Source organism: Bombus vosnesenskii, unplaced genomic scaffold, assembly GCF_011952255.1.
Source record: "Bombus vosnesenskii isolate JDL3184/JDL3185 unplaced genomic scaffold, Bvos_JDL3184-5_v1.1 scf7180000013272, whole genome shotgun sequence".
NCBI classification, from domain to species: domain Eukaryota; kingdom Metazoa; phylum Arthropoda; class Insecta; order Hymenoptera; family Apidae; genus Bombus; species Bombus vosnesenskii.
Window position 1 is genome coordinate 4703354 of NW_022882930.1, and position 15665 is coordinate 4719018.

Genomic DNA, 15665 nt, shown 5'->3' on the forward strand with positions numbered 1-15665 from the left:
TGGGATACATAAAGATCGAACAGCGAGTCACGTATTAATTAAACGCAACAGAAGCGCTTTAATCGGCTTGAGTGCACTTAATTATAGATACGTCTCGTTTACAAGAAGCCACCAATCGATAATCGATCAAATTGAAGTTTGACAAATCAATTTAGAAGAATGTCAGATATATTCTTAATTATAAAGACTCTTATTCAGTTAATAACCCATCGGTAATTTAAAATAATGAGTAAAGATTCTTGGATAAACGCAAAGTTTCAGTATACACTTGCACCTTCGAATGACGCTGCTTCGTGCTTCAAAAGTTCATAGGTCCCGCAAGTACACACGGGCCCCTTCCCCTCTTCTCGTGTTATCACAGCAAAAACACGGGCATGGCAACAAGGAGAGTGGCGCGTCTCCTAACCAGCTGGTGGAACGCGTGACGTCACGCGTCTACCTACACCGAAGCTACGGCTGTCCTCACCCTCTATCAATACACACTCGATTCTCTCCCCACTACCGATATCACATCTCTCCCACCAACGAGAGGCTGTCAGAAACTAACACACAATCAGCGTATACGTGCATATTGTCGTACGTGGCACGAGGCACGTGTCAGGGCCGTAGCTCTCGTTGGTGCACCTCCCATGAGAGACTCATTAAATCGTCCTGCTATACTTATTGATAATCGTGACGTGGAAGGGTAGTTAAACCTATTTGTGGTTATATTTATTGCTAACGTAAATTGATCGATTGTGATACATTCAGTCGTGCCTATTATTGGATTTGCACTTTCCTGACACGAGTAAGGTGAACAGTATTTTATACTAAGATGAGATTTTCAGCAAGATTTGACTAATACAACTATTGTTATACGTCGAATGCGAATGTATTTAATATCAGTCGATTTCATTTAATCATTTAATAGTTATCTTCTTCAATTGGAATTAGATATCGATCTTGATCAATACGATGGTAATATTAGAACACATAATAGAATTCATTCTTTATTTAAGTGTATCATTTTCGATATATAAAATGACACGATCGATCAAATCGATCGTCATCGATAAAGAAGGATAAAATAAACAACAATCGTATAGGAAGCACGCGTTTACTGACACGATCCTGAATCGTAGTGGATACACAAGGAGGCTTGTGTGATAGCCGAGTATCGGCGACACGAGCCGATCCGTCCCCACCACTTTACCGACCGATCTCTGGCTCGAGTCTAGAAAAGTGGTAGGGTGGCGGTGGTGGGGATAACATCTGCTCTTAGCGTGATTGCCGTGTATTGATGTGGCTTTATGGCGCGCGGCAGGCTGCGGGCAACAAAGTAAGCTTACGGTCGTTAATGTTCCCTACTACGTGAAATTCGAGGCCGCCTGAATATTGCGCCGCGTACAACTCGACGTGCTTCACCGCGTTCCAAGCGAGATTCGCAAAGTTACGGCACAGGCCGGCTTCGACGGGCAAGAAATGCGAAGACCGTTCGGAGGATCGGTTTGATAGTTTGATCGGACCTAAAGATGTTAGGTTAAAGGGTTAGCGTATCTGCGTAGCATCGATATATATGTAGTGTACACAGTGTACATAGACAAGTAGATAGGGTCAAGATTAGTATAGGGACGAATCGCTCGCAGAAACGACATTCCGCGTGATGTCGCAATAAGCGCGTGGAATAGCCATCATAATACTCTTTTGTACATTACATAATAGTTTCAGAAAACTGTTGTGCAATTATTTTTCCCCTCGATATAAATGAAGCATTTTCTATTACGCGAGGTTTTATTCATACATAACATAACAATATATAAACGGCGCTAATTCTGCCGTCATTTTAACAATAGTAAATAACGACGATATAAAAATCAGCCTTTTTGCGATAAGATGTCACTACAATGGTGGCATTTAAAATTTGCCTGCAAATTATAAATATTTATTGCTTTAACTAATTGATAATGCCACCAAAAAAATATGCCGACCGCAAAGAGTTAAATTTAAAACAGTGACGCAAATCTCCATGGCGATCGGTCTGTCATTGATAATGCGATATCTATGTATGACTTGTTGAAGTAATAACGAAAGGGAGGTGATCGATTAGAGGGAGCTCCAGACAGCGTATTTTGCCTGTCGATTTGTCCTCGCTCTCGTATTCGCCGAATCTAGGGTGTGTTGTGTGAAATCAGTGATTCGGAGAAAGTGAAGGGTGACATTCTTTTCGTGCATTCCTCGCTTCCGTGTTACCGATTCGTTTCCAGATGCTTGCGTGTTCGTGCACGTCGGATAGAAAATTCGCCAAAATTTCGCGTCGGAGCTTTTTTCCATCCGTTGAATTTTTCAACCTGTTGCGTCGTGCTCTTTTTTCTCGTTTTATTTTTTAAATACTATTGGGATAATATGGCGGAACGTGTTCTTGTAATATCGAAAGTGAATGCGGTTTTTGTTGTGGCTGTTCCGATGAAACTGTGCGTGAAAAAAAATACACGAAAAACAGAAAAACAGCGTAAATATGGAAACAATTTACTTGCAAATGAATTATCGAGATTTTTATATCGCTTTATTTCACTCGTGCGAACGATTAACAAAAGTGTGTGCATATTTCTCTACCACCAAAAAAAAGAAGAGAAATACAGAAATATTTGTTTCAAGCGACATTCGTGGACGACGATACACAACGAAGACTTGGAAGAAACCAAGGTCGTTTAATCGGCGCTCATGGCTCTTAAACTTAACAAACACGTCACTGGGTCGATTTGATTTTACGTAAGACTAGCTTGCTCTATCTCATATATTCTACAACATGTAATAATTGTAATAATACGTTTCAAGCTCTCCATATTTTATTTTCTGCGTCCGTTACCTTAATTTAGTTTCGTAATCATCGAAAAGCATCAATATGCGCATTTTTTGAATTCGTGTCATCGCCGAGTCCTTGGTATGTATATCTAGTTCACGAGAAAGTGGGTCCTCCTCTAGCAAACTAGCAACCTAATTGGTCGCTGTTAGACTTTCTTTTACAATTTATAGGAATTACATGAATTTATACTAGTCTATTTAAAATAATCCTTTATAACCAGTTGATCCAATCGCATTAAATATGAAATCACGTTCCCTACTTCCGTTTATCTTTATGAACTCCCCATAAATATGAAAATCGTCGTTGCGCTGTCGATATATTAAAACGTCTCCGGTTCAATTGTAAATATATGTTCGAATAAATTCGAAACGATCGAAACTAATCGATCATGGTTGAGTAGCATAGAATCCTAAACGAATAAATGGACTATTTTGAGGTTATCTTAAGCGACATTACTGTTTTTCAGAAATCTCGATTTTGTGTTAGGTTTCTCGGTGATGTCGCTCTAGTCGGGGCATCGTTACGATAGGTCGCAACACTTTCGTTTACGGTTACTAACAGGGACTATTCTAAATACGAGCAGTTTTTTTTCACCGATGTCTTCGCTCATTGTGGCTACGAGAGAAAGTCGTCCGAATGGTCACGGCCTATTTAACGATTGGCTGGTGCAATTTCAACGCCACCTTTTTGTATAATTTAAATCCGTAGAACTTTCGAAGAAATTTGTTAAATTACGAAAAATCGACATAACCTTAACGATGATATTTTTACATGAATTTGTTAACCACAAAAATTACGTTTTACACGATTTTGTCGTGTAAAAGATGTTTTTTGCTTAAGAAAAAAAAAGAAAAAAGGAAAGACAGTAACTGCAGGAAAAGAGTGGAGAGAAATGGTTGAAAAAGGTCTAACGGGCTTGAGGAAACGGTACCGCGTCCTTCATGGAAACGAGCCTTCTACGAGTCGTGGCTCTATCAGCTTGAATCTTAAAGAATCTTTGTTTCTCGAGCAACGTTATCTCGAGAACATATCTTTCTTCACAGAGTATCGTGACATCCACTTCCTTGATGTTCAACTCCTCTCGGAATCGCTAACTACAAAACTAAAATAATCTTTATTTTCCTGAAACACTGTTTAGATCTAATCGGACAATATTTCAACCTGTTCGAATAATTATCACATTGTCTATCATGCAAATTTTATATATTTTTTAATTTTATCAATTTAATTTTTTCAAAGATATTATACAATATAAAATATTGTGTTGCAATTGTGCATTTTTTTCTGACAATGTTACTTAACTCGTTTTGTAGCCCATATAATTTATTTCATTTTGCACATTCTAAGAAAATTTAGTAAAACGTAGACCACCGATGACCACTGTCACAGTCATATTAAATTTCATCATTCAATATTTTTATGATGCATTATTAAGTCATGAGAATGTCGAATGTAAAATCTATGGCTGCCGAGTGGTGGTTATCTTTCTTTTTTCGTGGTATTATCAAAGATACGCGCACGCGGTGAGATAAAGCACAAGGTCCGATTTAAAAGAAACGCATTAATTCGAATGAAATTCAAAGGGGCGCTGACGGGTGACGTGCACGACGGTGTGGATGCCTCGAAAAAAGAAACTCGCTTGTTTCATTATTCGAGCCGAGTAAAAGTACTTGCGTTGGCGCAATTAACGAGCTCCGCCAGGAATCTTTTACTCGTGATTCGCGCGCATACGTGTTTATGTATGCACTCGCACCGCTACCTGTTCACTATCGTACAGGGTATCTTCAGTTAAGTGCTTGCCGATGTGTTCGAACAAAAACAAAACGACTAGTATTCCGGAACAACGTTGCTAATAACCCTCTGTCGGTAAATATGTAAAATTACATCGAACGAATGACCGTTTAAACGCCTGAAATTCAACGTCCGTAATTTCATAACCTTAAGTCCTGTCTCCACTGATACAACAACGATGAAACTTTTTTGTTACTGTTTCATGTTTCTCAAAAAAGTCGCAACTTGTTATCGAATGTTTTTCAAGTTTCTGGGTATTTCTGTCGTCAGTAACAAATATGGCCGGTTGCTGTCGGTTTCCGTCTGGGGCGGTAGAGATCAACGAAAAATAGAAAACGCGTAACAATAGCAGCAAATGTTCCTTCAATGCATTCTTGCTGCTGGCAACAAATAGCCTTGAGGCGGAAACAAAACCTAACTGTTCCTCAGATTATGTTGCTGCAATGTGGACAAAGTATTTTTATAACCTGCTGTTTGTTGGATATGCAGCAACAAGAGGCGTCAAAATGGTCCTCGTTGTTGCTTCAGTGAGGACAGAGTTTTAAATACACGGATATTAGAGCATAAGAAAAAGTAAATGTTAAACGAATTTGTTCGTGGAATCATCGATTTGTTTGTCTTTTGTAAATATGTATTCCATACGATTCCTTTGCGCAAAAAGAGAAAGTGATAGCATCTTTCTCGTCGCTAAATGTGCACGCTTCGACTGCAAGAACAAACGACGCGTTGTATGTAGATGTGTGTAAGCTGTGTTCGTTGGTGCGCGCATGCGCGAGCCGCGCGTAGTACACACGGCCAATCGTGACGTCACGCGACGCCCGATAAACACTTTTGTTGTCGTCGGTCTGTCGTCGTACGTATGCCGCGATTACGCGTGACGCACAGTTCAGTCCCAGACACCGACCAAGTCTGATGTGAATTGCGGATTTTGTTCGATTGATTTCGCAATTTTACATCACGTAGATTTTTACATAAAACAAATTTTCTTAGTGATAATCGTAACTTGTCGTGTAAACTTACCAAATGTTTTAAAAACATATTGTTACCAATCACGTCGTTAATCTATTGGATTTCTTTCCATTTTCTTTGACCGTGTCATTCGAAGGAATGTGGAAAGTGTAGTGAGTGCATGGCCGACGTTACAGTTTTGCATAACTCGAAAGTGAGTTTCAACATCGTCGACTTATAACATTGTTAAATGGTGTATCGCTTTCTTTTTTATCATTCTACAGTCGTTTTAGCTAGTCGTTTGCTATCACTAAACGAGTTAAATGTGACGATACGGTGATTCAACAAAATCTATTGAATCAGATTCTGTTACGTCGAATTACTAGTTACATATATACTTCCTTGTAAATCTTGTTATAGATATTCGTAACGAATGTAATATTTCCAGTTATATAGCAATAAAGTGAAACTTTGTGCATCAAAATGTTAAGAGCAAAGCGTAATCTGTAATGAAGTTCTATTTCGATTATAAATATATTTATCAACGTTTAATGAATGCATCACGCGCTCTCTATAAACGCGAAAAATGGGCCCGATAAGACATATTCTCTGTCGATAAAACAGAGTGACCAAAATTTTTAGATTATTCATTAAAGACGGTTATTGACTAATTATTATCTCTGCAATTCATCAAACATTGCATCACGTTATCTCGAAGGAAGTGGAAAAGTACCGAGGACGATATTTCGTAATTTTTTGTCTCGGCGGAGAGAACAGAGACGCGAACTGCGGCGATCCATTGTGAAAAAAATAAAGTGAGCGGTGATAATATGAACAATACGCGCAAACGAGCCGGAGCGAGTGATAAGTATCACGGGTGAAATGACAGAAACTATCACTGATATATCTCTGATTAGCGGGCACAAGAGTATAAATCAGAATTATTAATATAATAATTATAATATTTAATATCAGTATAAATTAGTATGATAATTATTCGTTATAATAAAGTGCGATCAGGTATTAGGTTTTTGATATATTATCAGAATTTCAAGTGAAAGAGCAGGAAACATGGAAAATTTACTTGTACTACTGAAACAAGCAAAAGATAGCAATGTAGAACATATTAGTGTACTTATTTGATTGACAAAAATTTTACTTATACTCTTTTGCTTTCCTACCAGAAATGTACACCACTCTGCATATGCGTATTTGGATACTTGATACAATCCAATTAAAACATCGATGTTTGTTGTTATATTTTTTACGTTATGATAGAAGAATATTTTTCTACTATTACATTCTTACAACTGGGATCAAATGTCCTGCTAAATTGAAGCCCAAAGGAAGTATTTCATATATTAAAGGAAATTTCATATTTATCTTGATTAAATAGCTGACACTACAACAAATTTATATAAACTTTTAGAATATGGTTGGAAACACATTCCAATCATCCTTAGATTTCAACATTGAGTAGACATATGTACTTAAAGTACTTAATTTAGGTGTTCCCGTAAAAGTAATTTTGATTTACCTTCAATTATTACCTATCTATTTATATTAATTAGTATCAACTATTGTGTTTATCGATACATATCTACTAACGTTGTATATGGTGATATGCTTGAGATAAAATCAGAGGCAAAAATTAGATTAAATAATTTTATTTAAAACATATTTTATATATTTGCAATGATTTGTAAGTATTCAAATACTTATGTACGGTAGTGTAGATACTTAGGTTCAGCGTCCGCATTTATTTATAAGCATGCAAAAGTGCCTCGGTGATTTCTTTTTAGTTGCGCATTCCTTTCAAGGCCCCTGCAGGGAACAGTCGCGGACAGCAATGGTGTCTGACCCGGCCGTCCCCGTGCACCGACCGCTTTCTACTTTGAACGGTTCAATATGGAGCTCCTCGATGCCCCTTTCCTTATTCACGCTTCATACAGTGGCTCACGAAAGTATTTCAACACTTATAGAAACTTTTTAGAATGACGCGTTTAAATGGATCTAATTCCGACCGAGGTCAAAGCTTCGTTTAATTGCCAAACACTATGTTACTGTGATGTAAGATTAGATGTAACGGCATCGAAGTGACGCAGTTTTTAAAATAATTCTCGTAAGGATTGGATGGTATCCAGTGAAATTGGGGCATAGAAATTATTATTCGATCATTATGATCGATCTAGACTTATTCCGGTCGAAATCCATGATAATTAAAATCCAAACGATATAGGTTAGAATTATAGATAGACTGCGGACAAAAATATTATAAATGCTCTTTATAATATTTGGTAGATAAAACAATTTTCTATCGAACTTCTATTCTTTTAATTACATTCCCAGAAATATGAACTTGCGTAAAAATTTGCAGCATTTACATTTTTCCTTTTACTTCGTTCTTCGTTTACTCGTTTAATCTTTTTACGTTTCTCCGGCCATTTCTGATTTTTAATCTAATTAAATTTTTCTAAATATCTTCATTTTAGACAAAGTATGAAGAAAGTCTTATTGGTATGCATGATCTTCCGTTTCAATTTTATATTAAATCTTCTTGAAACATAAATTCTTTTTTGTTGCTATATTGAGAGTAAGATTCAAATATAAAAATTCGACGGTTTTAATTTTCGTCTAAATCGGATTCATATTATATTTTAACAGATTCAATATTAATTTAATTTAATAATCCGCACATGATCAATGAACTTCCTTTTTCCACTTGAATTTGCTCGCTCGCATAAATAATGTCGATCGTATTGACAGTTATGTTGTTTCAAATAACTGTACCGTATAAAAATGACGAAGGAGCAGAGAGAGAAGGTACAATGTACGAGAAAACGGGGGGCGTTATATATATGTATGTATGTATATATGTATACGTGCAAGTAAACTTACCGGTGGGAGAAGGGAGAGGACGACGCGCACGAGTCAGCGACTCCATAGCAGACTTTACAGGTTAGGTAACGTGTATCCATGGTGGTTTTTTCCCTGCGGAGAAAGTTAGCTTAGGTGCATTTCGAGCGTAAAATCGTCTCTTCGTGTAGCATCAGTCTTCTTTATTTTCCGTCCCGACTTAATTAAATAACCTTTTGATGACAGTTCCGCATCTAATTCGCGTAACCGTACTAGACACTATTGACACTTGTCAAAGAGTCTATTTGTTAGGATGACGCATTTTCAAAATCAGTATTCAATTTTTTGAGGCACTACAATTAATCAATCACATCATAATAAGATTTTCCATTAATTAGCGTTTCATAACGAGATAAAGTTATTTAACAAGTGTCAGCGCGAATTATATATTTTTTCAACATGTTTAATGTACATGGCCGCCATCTTGTTGGCTTGTAAAGGTATTGGAGGTGCCATCTGTCGGCTAATTGAACAATTTATTTTCGGAATTATTTCCGTTTACGTGTGACTCAGGCGGTTATTCGCGGAAATCATCGAAATAGAGATTCATCTTCCTACTAAATGTTGATTATTAGGTTGGGAAACGCGAATGTGACTCACTTTGTAGGAAGAATGTATAACTGCCAATTAATCACGCGAATATATCGATGGAGGTTAACTATGCCTTTCGTAGACCACGGATTTAGTTATTTGCTTTCTACGCAGTTTCTTTGATCCATTACTGTAACGAACGATTTGATTCTGTGTAATTCCTATAGTCAACTTTGTATAACCTAACCTACACGTCTGTCATATGGAACTGTACAATTATTGGAGAAAGAAAACTAAAGTCAAAGTCACTTTGCAAAATTTAAGAGCTCTGTCATGCGTATAGCATGCAACGAAAGTTTCAATCAACTTAGAAGTTACTTCCTCTTTCGAAAGGAAAGCGCGGTACGTTTAAAAAATCGAATATTCAAATATTGCAAGTGCCTGTTGCAAATGAAAATTTTCCATGACCTTATTGAAGTGTTAGAAGCTTTTTTAAGATATTTTTTTCTGTGAAACTTATTACAGTGGAGAATCCCGTTGCTCTGATACATATAAAAAGTATATGCCCTATAAATAGTATATTACGCATCTCTTAATCGTTCACGCATGCTCGGATCATGCTTATAGGATCATTGACACCGTATCAATTCGTATACAATCTCCACTTAAACTTAAATAATTATTTTAACAACTTTTTATCAACAGACTACGTTTTATTGGTTTATTAGGCAGTAAACGAAATGTGTATAAATGCAACTGTGTATCATCAGTTGGTCGGGCAGATCCGTACGTTACGAAGCGAGGAATTTGTTCTCGTTTTGCGAAATGAATTACGAAAAGTGCAACATCGATCACGAACGCTTATTTGCTCAAGTTGCAGCTACTTATTTCGTCCCATTTTCATGGCAACCGTGCAACCGGAGTGAAGTGTGTTAGAACGTCATCGACGAGAAATTTGCAAGCGAATTATTCATAACGAACAGTGTTGACCATCGATATCACTAACCAATTGCTATCTCTGTTTCTTTCTGTCGAGAGTGCTCTAATTTCATGCGATAGAGTTACAAGGATATCATTCTTGCTAATTAGTCAAACCACATAAAACACTGGTTATAATTTATATAAGCAACTAAATTCCCAGAAAGTATATCGTTATATGTTTGATATAGAAATAAAACTGATTTTTAACTTTTTAATATTTTTATTGTTTATAGTTATTATTAAACTCGCCATATATTATGGAATTAATCACAAAACACATATTAATGAAATTGCTTCTCGTGTTTATTTTATTATGGCTCAACAGAAGTGCATACTCAGTAGATGCAGGTCGTTGTATAGCGGAAAAAATGAGAAAATTTGGTCAATTATTGGTATAGAGCGCGCACTACGTAAACACGTAAATACTTACGTACCGCTAGACTGCCCTCTATGGTCGCCGTTTTTACCGCCTCTCGGTAATACCGTTATGTCTACATTTTTTCTCTTGTCTATTACATGTTCAGATTTCTAGATTTAAAGACAATGGACTGATTACAATACCAGAAAATATCAGTATTTCAAATATATAAACTTGTTACTATTTTATTTTTTCATTTGCATACCTGTTTCTTCGAAATGAAATATATTGTATTTTATCAGTAGATTTTTTTATTAACTTTATTGTTCTTCTTGTTTTCTCGTTTGTATGTTTTCTAATATCTTCTTTCTCTCGAACTACTTTATTCACAGAAAGCAATAGAATACAGAAATGATAATAAAATTAGAAATACATATTTGGATCAGATAGACTGATATGATAGACTTTTAACCCTGCTAAGAAGCAGGGTTAAAATATGAGCTGTAATTTCGAAAATGAACAATTTTTTGTTCCTTATTTTTCAGACGCTAAGATGAGATTGGAGGAAGACCTTGTGATTCGTAGGAGCAGACCAACGATGATTTCGGCCAAGTACCGTGCGAGGGAGGAACGTCGTCGCTTGCTTAAAATTTCAGCCGGTAAGCTAAGGAGGATCGAGGACCCAGAGGCTAGCCTGTGCAGATCGGTTCTCATAAACAACGCAGTCAGGCGACTGCAACGTGAAAACCGAGACGAAAAGACAAGGAATTACGGCCTTCCGGTGGTCACGTATCTAAATGATTCCACGAAAGAGAATAACGTCTCCAGCAACCTTATCGTCGGAGTAACAGACGACGAAACGTCCTCCAGGAAGAGGTAAGAGAAACTATTTAATCAAAGTTTTCAAATATCAAGGATCCTTGCTGATATCAGTTATAAAACTATAGCAGCGCAATATGCATAAAACTTCACTTAAAATTAGCATTTTTGGATTCTACTTGACAGAAGATATCATATGTTGCAAAAAATGTCACAAATATAGTACGTCCCAAAACGAAGTTTTAGCTGAACGTTCGATTATAATTAATTATAGATATATTTTTTGTATTTTGTACATAACCTATGTGAACGGTTGCGTTTTCTTGGAAATAGCTTCGAAAGAGGTCAGAGGATGCTCAGAATAACTAATTCGTAGTTGAACTTTCCCGTTCTAGAGGAAGAAGAGTGGCAGATCTTGCTCGCTGTTGTTAGAGATTTGTTTTACATAATATAGATTGCGCAAGTAGCGACAGCTCGCGTGTCGGTTGCGCAATACCTTCGGGCACGATGTCTACTCTCGATGCCGTCTCTTAATAATTTCCGAAACAACCCATATCATTTTCGTTTTTTTCAGATTAAGCGATGACACGCGGAACGATGGAATCAGCCCCAAGCGACAGAGGCACGATGATCTTGACCTTCAGGACGATGTGTTCAGCGACTTTTACATTCTGCCACCTACTCCGCGATTACTATCTCATATAGACGAAGTCCAGGAACCCGAATCTCCGCATCATCACCATCTGGTGTACTCTGAGGACCGTCTAGGCTCCGTAGATGTTCGGTCGACAACAACGATCATCAGCAGTAGCACCGCAAACACAACCACCACCACTAGCACCAGCACGTCCGCGAGTAGTTGCTGTAACTCCGTCATGTTCCCTACCGAACTAGATGACACTAGCAGTCAACTAACCAGTGTTGCTAGATCTACCGATGTAGGCAGCATAATGGAGGCTTCGGACGTGGTCGACCCTGACAGGATCTGCGATTTTGCAAGGTTCGCAGACTCCGCCAAGAGTCTAGAAGAACGTTTAGTCGAGTTACAGTCGCTGGACGAACATTTTGACTTGGCGAAATTCGAGAGGAACAACAATCAGAGTTGTGGCAGAGCGTTCCACGATATCCAGACCTTCCACAGTTTAGTACCTGGACTGGAAACCTAGAAGGGAGCCTCGTGCCTCGAGCACCCTCCTCTCGTCGTGTCTGGCTCGACAGAAAAAGATGACCACGAACACGATAACGACGATGATGCGGGTAGACGGCTTCGCGGCACATACGAGGAACCACGGCGAGGATGAACCTGAGATCTGGGGAGGGAGTGAACATTTTGTCTAGAATATGGCGCCATCTATGGGGCTTTGACTTGATGGCACGAGCATCGTCGACACGGCTGGACGACCTATCACAGGGTGGTCTCTCTTTAATATTTGGGAAAGCACAAAGGACGAACTTTTGATACCGAGCAGTACCAGTAAGAGAAAGATATATGTAGGCTTGCGTAAGGCTTGTTTTCATCGTCCTTGGGTTTTTTTTATTTGGTCGTTCAGCAGCCGTCAACGATTTAAGACTGCGTGGAGGATAAGTAAAGTACTTTTAGTGGATGAAATGCGTTTTCAGCAGTTCTCGGTTCGATGAAAGTCTGGCTTCAATTGAGTGTTGTCGATGTGTACGTCACCAATAGTTGATATAAACGTTGTTGGTTGTACGTGCATCGGTACCAAAATATTCTGAAACACGCATTACATATATAATTTGTATATATTCGAGTACGTTTCTAAGAGCACGTTAACGATTATATTATAGGTGAATTTATAGTGGAGATATTTCCGGAGAAAGTGAATAAGCGCCGACACACAAAAGAAAAATGAGACGCGTGCGTCTGTTGTGTATAAATGCCTTTAAGGTAGTTGTAAATCGATGTAAACGCGAAGTGCGCCCGATATCGAATGAATTTCACTATCGCGCGATTATGCCACAATGGGCCTTCAATTTTTGTTAACGATATTTTATCGTTCCTTTCTCTTTCCTTAATTTTTTTTCGTGGTTTCCCTTGTGATTCTACAGACAATGAAAAGTGAATTTTAGAACATCGACAGATTACCATTATCCAATGTGTGATTTCCTTTCGTAAATCACAAACAGATAATGTGTCGTCGGATGGCGAAAAATCGTTGGTTGTAAAAAAATATATTTCTTTGTTAAACTATTTTATTCTTTTTTTGCGTTTTTTTTTCTTTTTTGCGATATTCTTGTTCGGAGTGATAATCGTTGAACGTTTGTGTTTCTCGCGTGGCATTTTCTTTAGTTAACACTTTTTTTCCTTCTTATTCCTAATGATGAAACTCATTAGTTAGTATCAATTTGTATAACGACGAATTTTGTTACGTCGAATTACGCAACTGTATGATTTATATACACGCTGTATGCATACTGTTTATAATCATTGTTTTTAAAAAAGGTATGTAATAAGTTCGGATTTGTAAGATGTACGTTAGCATGGATTTTGCGGACACTGTGCAGTGCAATAGTTTGTCCCTTCTTTCTTCTCACAGAAGAATACCGGAACATGTCGCAAATCGTTTTTGAACATCGAATATATTATTACTACACAGATACGTGAATACTCGAAATCGATCTGCGACACTTGACCATCTCTGCGTTGATTAATTCGTAACAGTGTCGCCATGATTCTTCTATAAACTCATAATCAGTGCAGTCTAGGTGAATTCCTTGACTATGCCATTTTTAAGCTGATTTGGAAATATACCGTCTTAATCTGTTTCTGTCCCCATTCACAAAAGTGCTAAAAAGGAATTGGACGATCAATGTCACGCGTGCAATCATTTTTTCTACATTTTGTTTAAACTGACCACTTTTATACGTTTTGCACATATTATAAATTTAACGAATCATTCACAGGAATACCCCCTGATCTTTTTGTACAGGATAATAACAGATGCATTTGAATCCTCTGAGCGTCGCGGTGTTGCTTTACGATTCGTGCCGTAACCTGTGAGGGTAGCCGCGAAACTACATATTACGTAATCGATGATTGAATCATTGTACATATAAACATTTGTACCGTTCTGTAAACCCGGTAAGAGGAAATAGAAACAATGACGAAAGCGTGAAAAGCGATGCAAAGAGAAATCCAATCTTCCTTTCGAACGTCTAAACCGCCTTTCGAGGGAAATTTCTCGACGTGAGTCGTATTATCGCGTCGAAGAAGGACCATCTCGATTCGTGGTTTGACGCGTTCACACTGTAAATAGTCACATTAGCACCCTTAAAATAACTATGTATAAAATTTCATACGTTGTTTAGGTTTTTAGTACTAGTTATTCAAGATCAGTTACCAATTATATGAACAAATTGCAAATAAACTGCAGAAATATAATATCTTGTCAGCTCTCCTTTACTCCACTCCCTTAAATTTCAAAATCAAAGACTTTACACACCACGTTTTGCTGCTCGTTTTTAAATTGTCATTAAGCACCGGCTTTCGACAAACTTCGTACGACGTCGTTAATATTCGGTAGCGATTCTGATTGCTCCATTATCTGCCTACGTAAGTCAACATGAAGGGCTCGCGATTTTGAAAAAATTCATTCAAATGGTTCCTTTTTCTACACATATCAATCTTTATTTATTAATATTTATTTACTAATATTGATAGACTTTAAAAAGGCTAAATTCAATTTCAGATTTTAGTCTAATCCTATATTCTACATAGCGTTTAGTTCTAAATCATAGTTAAAGACATTAAATTACTTCTGTAAAGGGTTCTTTAAAAAAAGACTTTATTAAAATAAATGCATGATTTGTATAGGATACGAAAGGTTTAACGATAAAAAAGATTGTAGTAAGTAATAAGAAAATAAGATTATAAATATTTTAAGAAGTTTGATGGCATAAATTAGAAAGACACGAAGAATTTTGGTTATATCAGTTATAATCCCTAGTATATTAATATATCTTGATATCTGAAATTTGGTATAAGGAAATGGATTATGGCGAAAGGAATAATTCTATATATTTCATTTTATTGTTTTTTTTTTTTGGTACTTTTTTTATTGAGAGTTGCGAATATATACAAAGGATGGCGAACTAATAATAACTATTACATTAGAATCAAATAAACAAAGGTTATCATGATAGTATTAACGTGTGTTAATATTCGTTTAAATAACATAATGTTCGTAATGATGTGTGTATCGAATTTTCAAAAGATGTCATTGCATACGCCACAAAGTGTCACATCGTCGTTTATTTATTCGTATTTTGCTCTTTATATATATATATATAATATATATAATATATATATAATATATTATATATATATACATGTATGTGTATATATATATATTATATGTATATGTGTAGGATTGCTTTCGCGTCACATCGACATCGGTTTCGATACATTCGATCCTCGATAAAAAGGAAAGTTCGAAATCGAAGATCGAATATAGTGTCGAA

General features: G+C 36.9%; 1 protein-coding gene across 8 annotated transcripts in view; it reads left to right on the forward strand.

The window, feature by feature from the left end:
- Positions 1-14586, forward strand: part of LOC117231395 — a 94365-nt gene extending 79779 nt beyond the window's left edge. For 4 of the 8 annotated variants that reach the window (XM_033489803.1, XM_033489799.1, XM_033489805.1 and 1 more), the window contains exons 2-3: positions 10913-11243; positions 11761-14586. In XM_033489803.1, coding sequence (XP_033345694.1) covers positions 10913-11243; positions 11761-12352 — 923 coding nt within the window. In that variant the 3' untranslated portion in view covers positions 12353-14586. Of the gene's footprint in view, positions 1-5490; positions 5796-7415; positions 7546-8296; positions 8540-10307; positions 10486-10912; positions 11244-11760 lie in introns of those variants that run through there. The other 4 variants (XM_033489807.1, XM_033489802.1, XM_033489801.1 and 1 more) reach the window with 4 other exon arrangements.
- Positions 14587-15665: the final 1079 nt, after the last annotated feature.